Below are 12,228 nucleotides of genomic sequence, written 5' to 3' on the forward strand. Positions count from 1 at the left end.
TCTCAAATCCAAATTGAAACTCCTGCATTTACTTGTGCTCTCCATCTTCTTGTGTGCATGCAAATCATACAAGTAGATGGAGAGCACAAGTGCATGAAGGAACCATGGATGTTGACAGTAGAACTGTAAAAAAAATATCCAAGCAGTAGAAATGAGATGCTTCAGAATGTTCCTCACTATCTCTTATATAGACAATGTCTCAAAAGGTTAAGTACAAAGAACCATCGCCCCAGCACATGCGACACTACTGTCCACAGATCTACAGATCTACTGTCCACAGTAAAGAAGAGGAACTATGATAGTATGGCCACATAACAAGATCAAGTGGGCACTCAAAGAAATTCTTCAGGGAACTGTGAGGGAGAAAAAGAAAAAGGGGCAGACGGAAGAAATGGGCAGACAACATTGCAGAGTGGACTGGAGAGAGCTTTGGTGCAAAACAGACACTTGCCCACAACCATGAGAGATGGAGGTAACCATTACAGTGCTCATCTGTACAATGTTCCTACAACCCAGGAGACTGCAGGATTTTTATCCGTGGCAGTGGCACCCCCTCTTCACCCACCCATACCAGACGATGATGGAGCCAGTTAGAATGCTGTCCGTGGTACATCTGTAGAAATTTTCAAGTGCCTTTGGCGGCATTCTAAATCTCCTGAATTTCCTAATGAAATATAATCACTGTTGTGCCTTCTTTGTAACTCCATCGATACGCTGGGCCCAGGATAACTCCTCAGAGATGTTGACACCCAGAAACTTGAAGCTGCCCATCCTTTCCACTACTGATCCCTTGAAGATGACGGGTGTATGCACCCTTGTCTTACCCTTTCTGAAGTCCACAATCAATTCCTTATTCTTACTAATATTGAACCTAAGGTTGTTGTTACAACACCACTTAATCAACTGATCCATCTCACTCCTGTATACCCTCTCATCACCATCTGAAATTCTGCCAATGATAGTTGTATTGTCGGCAAATTTCGAGGCGGCATTTGAGCTGTGCCTAGCCACTCAGTCATGGGTGTAGAGCAACAGGCTAGGCACACATCCTTGAGCTGTGCTCATGTTGATTATCAGCAAGGTGGATATGATATTTTTGATCCACACAGACCGTGGTCTTCTGGTTAAGAAGCTGAGCATCCCATTATCAAGGGAGGTATAGAGGGCCAGGTTTTGGAGCTTTTTGATCAGACCTGTGGGAGCTTTAGTCAATAAATAGCAGCTGATGTAAGTATTGGTATTGTCCAGATGATCCAAGGTCATGTGAAGAGACAATGAGATTGCATCTGCTGTAAACCTATTGTGGTGATGGCAAATTGCAAAGAGTCCATTTCCTTACTTAGGAGCTGATTCTAGCCATAACCAACCTCTCAAAGCACTTCATCATTGTAGATGTGAGTGCTATTGGCTGATAGTCATAAAGGCAACTCACCCTTTTTTTCCTGGTATGATTGTTGCCTTTTTGAAAGAGGTGGGAACTTCCAACTGAAGCAATGGGAGATTGAAGATGTCTTTGAATACACATGCCAGTTGGTTGGCACGTTTTCAGAGCCCTACCAGGTATACCAGCAGGGTCTGTTGCTTTGCAATTGTTCGTTCTGATGTTGGCCTCCAAGACAGAGAGCACATCATCCCTGGATGCTACGGAGTTGGGAAGAGGTGTTGGGGCTGGTGGGGTTACTGAGACATTGAGGGATTTTGGGGCTGGAGAGGGGGTTTATAGATTTGGGAAGGAATGTTGGGGCTGGTGGGGTTACAAGGATATGGAGGGATGTCAGGGCTGGAGTGGTTAATGAGACTGGGATGCATGTGGGGTGAGTGGAGGATGTTATAGAGGGAGAGAATTGGGGAGGTGCTGGTGTGGTTACAGAGATAGGGTGTGGCCTTGTGGGTGGGCTACAGAGATGGGCAGGGGTATAGATACTGGAGGGGTTACAGTGATAGTGAGAGGTGTCAGTGCCAGTGGGTTACAGAGATGGGAAGGAGTGTTGGGGCTGGAGGTTACAGAGAGGGGGAGGGGTTTTGAAGTGGGTTATGGAGATTGTGAGGGTGTATAGGCTGGAGGGATTACAGATATAGTGGGGGGGTTCTGTGCTGTAGGGGGTTACAGGATTTGGAAGGGGTGTTGGGGCTCAATGGAGTTACAGAGGTGTGGGGCTGGAGAAGGTTGCAGAGAGGGGGAGGGGTTTTGGAGTTGGAAAGGGGTTACTAAGATAGTGAAGGATGTCAGGGCAGGAGGAGCTACAGAGATTGGAAGAACCTTAGGGGCTCGAAGGGTAACAGAGATAATAAAGGGTGCTGGGGTTCAAGATGGGGAGGAGGTGGGAGCTGGAGGAGCTTGAGTCTTAGAGTTATACAGCATAATAACCGACCCCTCATTCGAACTGGCCTGTGCTGAATGTGTTGTCCACCTGCTATACCCAGTTGCCTGCATTCGACCCCGGTCCCTCTCCATCTTTTCATGTACCTCTCCGAATGACTTTTAAATGTTGTTAATGTTTATTTGCAGCCCATTCATAAACCTACTTCCCCCTGGATGAGAAAACCTCTGTCCTGGAGATTTAGACTCCACACCCCTGGGAAAACAGTGGAGTATAAAAATTCAAATTATCTATGTCCCTCATGACCTAATAAACTCGATAATGTCACTCTTCAGCCTCCTTCAAACAGTCCAGGAAAAGCAGTCGCAGCCTGGCCAGCATCTGCTGAAAGCTCAAGCCCCCCCAGTCCCAGTAGTATCCAGGTGAATGTTTTCTGCACCCTCTCTAGATTAATAACATCTTTCAATATGTGGGAGACCAGAAATGCAAACAATATTCCCAGTGTGAACAAAACACCATTACACCATAAGACATAGGAGCTGAATCAGGCCATTCGATCATTTCATTATGTTTCATTCATTATTCTTTCATTCCCATTATCCATAACCTTTGATGCCCTGACTAATCAAGAACTTATCAATTCCACTTTAAATATACCCAATGTCTTAGCCTCCACAGCTGTACATGGCATAGAATTCTGCAGATTTACCACCTCTGCCTAATAATTGTCTCCGTATCTCTGTTCTAAAGGGATACTTTTTATTCTGAAACTGTGCACTCTGGTCCATGTCTCTCTCACCCTCCGCATTATTTTAAACTCCAGTGAATACAGGCCCAGAGTGATCAAACACTCCTCATACATTAACTCTTTCATTCCTAGCATCATTATAGTAAACCTCTCCTGGACCGTCTTCAATGCCAGCATATTGACTTATAGATCTGGAGCCCAACACTGGTTTTATAAAGCATTACATCCGTGCTTTAGTATTCTATCCCTTTTGAAATTAATGCTAACGCTGCATTTGGTTTCCTTACCACTGAATAAACCTGCAAGCTAACCATTAAGGGAGTGCTGCACCCTGCATTCCAACTCCCAATTCTGTCCCCATTCTCCTAATCTGTCTAAGATCTTTTGCAGACTCCCTTCTTCCACAAAACTACCTGCCCCTCCATCTATCTCTGCATCATCTGTAAACTTGGTGACAAAGCCATCAATTCCTTCATTCAGAACATGAAGAATAACATGAAGCAAAACACAATTCCAACACCGACCCCTGTGGAACACAACTAGTGACTGGCAGTCAATCAATAAAGGCTCCCCACTCTTTGTCACCTTTCAGTCAACCAATCTCTGTCCATGCTGGTGTCTTTCCTGTAGTGCAATGGGCTCTTATGTTGTTAGTGTTCTCAAGCCTGACACTTGTCAAAGGCCTTTTGAAAGTCTAAGTAAGCAAAATCCCCTGATCCTTCCTTGACTATCCTGCCTGGTCTTTCCTCAGAGAATGCCAGCAGCTTTGCCATTGTCATTGGTCTCACCAATGACATGAAGTTATTAGTATTGCCTTTGCATGCCTTTATAAACAAGGCACTACAACAGATATACTTCCAACTTCTAGTACCTTACTTGGCTAGAATGAATTACATATGTTTGCCAGAGGCCATAGAACTTGCTCTTAATTTTTCCAGAGTGGAGTTGGTCAGACCCTGTGGGTTTAAGAGCCCTTGAAATCTCCAGCACTTACTGCCTGGAATGTGAATACAATCCACACCATCCCCATTTACTCCCTTAATGTCCTTGGCTTCCATGACCTTCTCCACAATAAATGCAAACAACATCTATTCCTTCAATACCTCGCCCATCTCCTGCAACTCCACAGATGTTTTGTTCTAGAGATACAGCTTGGTAACAGGCCCTTCCAGATCACAGCCAGTTACACCCTGTGTCTAATTAACACATTAACCCTTTTGTCTTAGGAATGTGGGAGGAAACCAGAGCTCCTGGAGGAAACCCACGTGGTCACGGGGAGAATGGACACACTCTACACAGCGGTGGAATTAAACCGTGGTTGCTAGTGATATGATAGCATTATGCTAACCGCTGCACTACCTTACTGTCAGTGCTGATCCTTAAGGGGACCTATTCTCTCCCAAGTTAAATTTTTGCTCCTACCATATGTACCTGTGGAATCCTTTAGCTGTCTCTGTTACTTCATCTGCCTGGAATATCACATACTCTCTTTTTCCATCCTAAATTCCTTGTTAAGTTCACCTCAACATCCACTACACTCTTCAAGGAACTCAGTTGTTCCCTGGTGCCTAAACCTGACATACGGCCTTTACCTTTTCCTGACTCGAGCCGCAATATTGTTCGAGTAGGGGCCATGGGACATTACAGAGATGGGAAGAGGTGTAGGGGCTGGAATGGGTTATTGAGACAAGGAAAGGTGGAGGGCTCATGGGGTGTTATAGAGACAGGGATGGGTATGAGGGGTCAAAGGGGGTTACAGAGATATGGAGGGTTGTGGGATGGAGGGGTTACAGGGATAGGATGGGGTGTTACGGGCTATAGGGGTTACATGATGGGAGGGGAGTAGGGGATAGAGGGGTCACAGAGATGGTGAAGGATGTAGACTGTGATACACTAGTCAGTTTGACACTGTGGAGAGTTCACTCCCTGCCCCGGTGTGGGGATGGGCCAGATAGAGTCGAGGGGTATTGGTCTGTGCTGGGCTGGTGTGTGTCAGGGAGGTTTGTCAACACGTTCTGTGACTGGGGGAGAAATCTCACTATCTTGTGCATTGTATAACTGTGCTTGTAAACAGTTGTCCTTTTCTCCCTTCTCCCCTGCCGGGCAGAAGAGCTCTCCAGGCCAGAGATCCGGGCATATCAGTCAGAGAATAATATCTCACTCAGCTGTGTGGTAGAGAACGGGACTAACCCTCAGCAAAACTGGAGCAAGGATGGCGTGAGTGTGGAAGGAGGTGTCTGGACTCTGCTCTCCCATGACAGGCAGAACCTCACCCTGCTGGCCCACCTGCCGGCAGTTTGTGGCACCTACACCTGCCTCGTGTGGAACCGGCTTGGCATGGCATCTGCCAACTATTCCCTCCGAGGTGCGTCAATACCCAACAAGGGAAAATTGGTAATGGGTCTGTGGGTGTAGCATTTCAGGCCTGGGCTCACTTGGAGAGGAACAGAGTTGTACTTGTACAGAGAGGTTGGATAGAGAATTAGTACAAAAATGAAATCAAAGTTTTATTTTCGGGCAAAGTGATCAAAGTGCCGTATACTGAGGCAGTGATTACAGTTGTGTCGGTTGGTTCGAGAACCAGTTAGTTGAAGGGAAGTAACTGTTCCTGAACCTGATGGTGTCCATACCCAATGGGAGCAGCAAGAAGGTGGCATGGCCTGGATAGTCAGAATCGTTGATGACTGATTTTGCCTTTTTGAGGCAGTGCCACCAATGGTGGCATTAAATCATCAGCGGTTTCCTCAAATCATTACATAATCAGTGTACCTCACATCACCATTACATCATCAGTGTACCTCACATCAACATTACATCATCAGTGCATCATCACGTCACCGCATCATCAGTGGATCCTCAGATAATTACATAATCAGAGAATTCAAATCACCATTAACATAATCAATGTACTCCGTATCACCATTACATCATCAATGGATGCTCACATCACCATTACATCATCAGCAGATCCTCACTTCTACATCACATCAGTTTTGTCTATATCACCATTACATTATCAATGATTTTTCACTTCACTATTAGCCTTGATCCCCTCATTCACAATGAAATCATGAACTAAATTTAAATTTGTTTACACCTCATGATTGGATAACTTGCTTAATTCAGAAATAGGCATAACAATTTAAATTCTTCTACAACCATGTTAACATTTCACTAAATCTCCGAATGAGTCAACTGTAGGTACATAGAACATAGAATAGTACAGCACAGAATGGGCCCTTCAGCCAGATGTTATAATGACCTATTCATCTACTTCAAGACCAATATAATTCTTCCCTCCAGAAGGTAACATTTGAACCACAGGGTTAGAGGGCCTCTCAGTGGTGTAACAGGTAGAAAACTGCCTCACAGTCCCAGAGAAGTGGGTTCAATCCTGATGTCTAGTGCTGTCTGTGCACCTTTTCCCCGTGATTGATTGGCTTTCCCCACAGGAACCCACGTTCCCTCCCACATATTAATGATGTGTGTGGTGGGTGGGTTCATCGGTCACTGTGAAGGGGGTGAAGAGTGAGGGAACAGGACAAACGCACATTAGCAGAATGAGCAAGGCGCACAAATTACTAGATAAAATCACCAATCAGGCAGCATCTAGAGTGAGGATAAAGTGCTGATGACCCTTCATCAGGACTGGAAAGGAAAGGGGAAGAAGCCAGAATAAGAAGGTGGGGCATGAGGGAGGAGTACATGCTGGCAGGCTGCTGAGGGAAGGGAGGTGAAGTGAGCAGCTGGGAGCTGATATCCGGAAAAGGTAGAGGGCTGACGGAAAGAAGTGATACTTTCAATTTCCAGCATCTGCAGAATCTATTGTGAGGAAGAGGATGTGAATGAGATTTTTTAAAGGTGTTATCTTTACCATTTCAGAATCTGATGGGTTTCCATTTTGCCGAGAAGAGCCTGTTCTGAAGAGAAAGAGATTCCATATCATCCTGATAGTGGTGTCCCTCCTCGTGCTGCTGCACATTGGGATCTTTGTGTGGGTGAGTGAAGTTTCCTGAGAGCCCAGGGAACATGCAGTGTGTTGCAGTGTCCCGTGACCCAAGGACATCCACATTGAACGTAACAGCAGTCCCAGAGGATGCTCAGAGCTCAGTGGTGTTGTAGAGGAGGGAGACAGAGGGAAAGAAAATGAGTCAGAGAGATGGAAAGTGAGGAAGGAAAGAAGAGAGAACTATGGAGAGAAAGGGAGGGAAAGAGAGGGGGAGTGACGGAGAAGGAGAAGAAAGAGAGAGGGGAAAAGAGGACTGGAGAAAGGGAGGACAAGAGGAGTACCATAGAACCATAGAACATTACAGCAAAGTACAGACCCTTAAGCCCTCCATGTTGTGCCGACCCATATAATCCTCAAAAAAAACAGTACTATACCCACACTATCCCATAACCCTTCTTTTTGCTTTCATATGTGCTGGTCCAAGAGGCTCTTAAATACCCCTAATGTTTTAGCCTCCAGCACCATCCCTGGCAAATTATTCCAGACACTCACAACCCTCTGTGTAAAAAAACTTACCCCTGATGTCTCCCCTAAACCTCCCTCACTAAATTTTGTACATATGCCTTTTGGTGTTTGCTGTTGGTGCTCTGGAAAACAGGTACTCACTATCCACCCTATCTATGCCTTTCATAATCTTGTAGACCTCTATCAAGTCCCCTATCATTCTTCTACGCTCCAAAGAGAAAAGTCCCAGCTCTGCTAACCTTGCTTCATATGACTTGTTCTCCAAACCAGGCAACATACTGGTAAATCTCCTCTGCACCCTATCCATAGCTTCCACATCCTTCCTATAATGAGGTGACCAGAATTGAACACAATATTCTAAGTGCGGTCTCACCAGAGATTTGTAGAGTTGCAACATGACGTCTCTACTCTTGAACTCAATCCCCCTGTTAATGAAGCCTAGCATCCCATAGGCCTTCTTATGTCTCAAGGTGGGGACAAGGGTGCTGGGAGAGGACCCACAAACAGGATACAAACACGTCTTTCTTAGGCACAATGAAATAGTGTTTATTACTCGCTACACAGAAGATCGGGAAACCAAGGAGGACAAGGAGGAACATGAACCTCGGACTAGTGGACTAGGGACTTGGGTCGCCACGGACCTGGGACTTGGAAACTGGGAACTGGGAACGCCGCGGCCTTGACTGGGACCCTGGGGACTGGGACCGTTGCTGCCCTTGGACTTTTTCCCTGGGGACTGGAACTGCTGCGGCCCTTGGACTAGGAGACTAGGACCTTGATTCACCGCAGCCAGAAAACGTGGACACCATGGATCACCACAGCCAGAAACGTGAACACCAGAACACAGGACAGGAACCTTGACCCAGGACTCCTCCTTCAGATCAGGCACCGAGCCAGGACTCTTCGAGGGGTAGACATGAACAATGGGCATGAACGTCGTGTCAGGACTCCACCTTCCACTCACCCCTGGTAGATTGACCTCGCCCAGACCCACTCTGGCGAAGGAAGGCGAATTGCTGGTACTCCGATGCGGGCTGGATAACTCTGGCTTGTTGTAGTGACGGCGACTTGCTAAGGCTTCTTAACACTCTCGCCCTGAACGGCTATAGCCAGGGGCTTATAAACTGCCGGTTCGGGTCGAGAGTAGGTCACCTTATTGCCAAGCTCAAGGGACACGTGAAACTGAATTAGAAGGGAACAAAGATTCAATGGTCTGGATTATAACGCAACCTAACTGAATTTAAAGGGAAACTGATTTCGGACCTTGACATCTTAACTACCCTATCAACTTGTGCAGTAACCTTGAGGGATGTATGGATTTGTAACCCAAGGTCCCTTTGTTCATCCACACTCTTAAGTAACTGACCATTAATCCTGTAATTAAAGGAGTGTGTAGTTAAAGGAGTGAGAAGGGTGGGAGAAGTAAGAGGGGGGAAGAGAAGAGATAGAGGCACAGAGAGAATGTGAAGTTAGGAGAGAGAGTGGGAAAGTTGGGGGAAGTGTGAGGAAGAGTGAGAGACAGATTGAAGATGAGAGGGAGGGGGAGAGGTAGCAGAAGTGTGAGAAAGAGAGAGGGAAAGGGAAGAGGTAATAGTGATTGTGTGTGAGAGAGAGAGGAAGTGTGGGCTAGGGCAGGGGTCAGCAACCTTTACCACTGAAAGAGCCACTTGGACCCGTTTCCCACAGAAAAGAAAACACTGGGAGCCGCAAAACCCGCTTGACATTTAAAATGAAAAAACACTGCATACAACGTTTTGTTTTGCCTTTATGCTATGTATAAACAAACTATAATGTGTTGCATTTATGAAATTGATGAACTCCTGCAGAGAAAACGAAATTACATTTCTGCATGCAACAAAAACATTTTGAACTCCGAAAAAAAGACGTTGGGTTGAAGGTTACTTTTAAGTAAAATACTCAACGTCTATTTGAGTCCTTCTTGTATTTATGAAAAACGCCAAACTTAAATTTGCCACCACCAGCAAACCAAAAATAACGTCAGCCAGCTGTCAACCTGAAAAATAAAAGGACTATTTCACTGAACAATGAAAAAATATGAATATACGTAAAATAATAGGCAATTAAAATATTTATCATACTTGTTCAGGTTGACTCACACCTGACAATGCAGTTGTATTCAGTAGGGATGGATCGATGCTTAGGGGACTGACCGGGAAGGATAATGTGTTTTTTTCCTCTCTGAACTCACATAAGCGTTTCACAAACGATGTTTGCATTGCGATGATTGCAGAATGTAAATACTCCGAATTTATCATGTCGTGACCTTGTTTGAACTCTCTCAAATTGGGGAAGTGAGACAATGTGCCTTTCTGTAAATCTCTAGCAAGCAACGTCAACTTGCGCTCGAATGCCAAAACATCCTCCAACATGTGCAGGGTTGTACGTCCTTACCCCGTTGAAGAGCTGTGTTCAGCGTGTTCAGGTGCGCTGTCATGTCTACCATGAAGTGTAGCTTTTCCAGCCACTCTGGCTGTTCCAGCTCAGGAAAGGTGGGCCCTTTGCTGCCCAGGAAAGTTTTCACTTCTTCCAGACACGCGACAAAGCGTTTCAGCACCTCCCCTCTGGACAGCCAGCGATAAAAACACATTGTAGCGGTGTAGCTTTATTCGAACTAAACAGCCTTGCTTTTAAGCCTCCCTCAACCCGCCCCCCATGGGCGCGGATGCTGCAAAAGACACATACTCACAAACCCCCGTAGGCTATCTCCCTTAGCCTGAACGCTGGCTAATTGTGAGCCGGTTCGGATGTGTCAGGAAATGGGTCTCCACAACGTCTTATTTAGATTGTACAAGATCACCATAATCTTCAAATTTAGATTTACATTTCAAAAACTAACAAACTAACATAAAATACATTTTAATTAAATACTGACCATGTAGCGGTGTGCTACACGCAGCGCTAAAATTATGACACGGAATCGGTAACTGCAGTCGAAGGAAAAAACTTTATTCGAAATCTTCAGCCTCACTTTTAAGCCTCCCTCAACCTGCCCCCCATGGCGCAGAGGCTCCAAAGCTCTGTGCTCGCAAACCCCCGTAGGCTATCTAATTGTGAGTCGGTTCGGATGTGCCAGGAAAAGGGTTGCCACAACCAATTATTTTCCAAAGCAACAGGGAGCCGCAGCACAGATGTAAAAGAGCCACATGTGGCTCCGGAGCCACGGGTTGCCGACCCCCGGGCTAGGGAAAGGGAGAGGTAGCTAAGTGAGTGTTAGATCAGGGCTGGATGTAGATGGATGCTCAACACAAGTGGTGGCATTGTACAGTTAGAGGCTCATTGCCCAACATGTCCATGCCAAGTTTCTGGCAAACCTACACTCAGCCCATTTACTCTCGGAGGGAAGTGAGAAGGTGTCATTGATTTCAGAGCAAAGGGATGGCACTCAGAGGATTTTGGGGGGATTTCAAGAGTGGGGAGGAGGGAGGCTGAATAGGACGTGGAGTGGGAATAGTTGCGTGGGGGCTCCCCTCCCAGAATTTGTGGTGATACCTGTCTCATTGTTTCCTCTGTAGGTTAAAAAGAGGAGGAACAGAAGAATGATATAAGCTAGAGGTTGACATTCATCCGCAGTCTGCTGAAGAACAGTTTTCCGTGTGAAGTACCATCCGAGGTGTCCACCATCACACCAGGCAGAGGAGAAACAATGTGCCAGATGTCAGGGAAGAGGCATCTGAGTGAGGGCCAACTAATGGGAGATGTCGCTGGTGGATCTTCTGTCTCCAGACAGTTATTTATTGTGGGGATGAGCTGCTGGTCAGTTATGGAGTCAATTCCATGTGGCATTACCTGACAGAACACTGGGCACATGGAGAAAGCAACTAGCACCCTAACAGTATTCAATGTCTCAACAGAACAGAGAGATACAGTGTCACCGTTTTAGCTCGTGACCAGCCACAGCTCAGGATCAGGCCCTTTGGGGTGCTGAACCGGACGCTCAGCCTCTCTGCAGCCCCTTACTCTGTGGAAGCTGTCCAAGCGTGTCTGACGGCTGTTTCGTTAAAGAGGGAGAGTGCAGAGAGGGATAGCCAGGTGGCAGCATGGAGGCTATTTAACTCAGTGTTTTTGCTTGTACGGTATGTAAACTCTTCCCATGTGGAAGTGGGTAACTGAGTGGCATAGGAATAACCCTTCAACTACCACATCTCTCGTTGAGAAAAGAGAAAAACTAGCCATGTTCTTCTTGTCTACAGAACTGCACTGAAATTATAGTCATATTAGCCATGGAACATAACTTATTCTCCTGACATAAAGATAAAAATGAATAGCCAGCATTATAACCGTCTTTCTCTTTGTTTTTATTGGTCTCACTTCGTTTCCGTCCTTTTATTCACCAATTCCTTTTTCTTAAGAACAGTCTCACCTTGTGAAATGTTTTCAATATTAGAACTCTTTTAAAAAAAATACTAAATCTAATGGAGGTCAAGGTTGACTACCTCAACACTCTGTTAAAGTGAGAGGATTATTCTGCCTTTTTGGTCCCCTGCCCTAAGATATTAGGCTATGGAGTACATCTCTGTAGTGGGACAGATAAACAGCCATTTCTGGTATAGGTTCCTGGAAGTGTTGGAGCAGATGGAGATTCTTGTGCAGGTGCGCCCACCTCTGGTAAGTAGTCCTCATCATCAAGATCAGGCGATTCAAATTCTTTCTCTAACTTTCATGTA

At 45.8% G+C, this 12,228-nt stretch overlaps 1 protein-coding gene across 4 annotated transcripts in view; it reads left to right on the forward strand.

Moving 5' to 3' along the window:
* The window catches only part of LOC132394382 (hepatic and glial cell adhesion molecule-like), a 65,771-nt gene extending 53,945 nt beyond the window's left edge, over window positions 1–11,826 (forward strand). For 2 of the 4 annotated variants that reach the window (XM_059970488.1, XM_059970573.1), the window contains 3 exons: window positions 5,177–5,434; window positions 6,952–7,067; window positions 11,077–11,826. In XM_059970488.1, coding sequence (XP_059826471.1) covers window positions 5,177–5,434; window positions 6,952–7,067; window positions 11,077–11,109 — 407 coding nt within the window. In that variant the 3' untranslated portion in view covers window positions 11,110–11,826. The remainder of the gene's footprint in view (window positions 1–5,176; window positions 5,435–6,951; window positions 7,068–11,076) is intronic. The other 2 variants (XM_059970661.1, XM_059970743.1) reach the window with 2 other exon arrangements.
* The last annotated feature ends 402 nt before the right edge of the window (window positions 11,827–12,228 follow it).

Source organism: Hypanus sabinus, chromosome 1, assembly GCF_030144855.1.
Source record: "Hypanus sabinus isolate sHypSab1 chromosome 1, sHypSab1.hap1, whole genome shotgun sequence".
NCBI classification, from domain to species: Eukaryota; Metazoa; Chordata; class Chondrichthyes; order Myliobatiformes; family Dasyatidae; genus Hypanus; species Hypanus sabinus.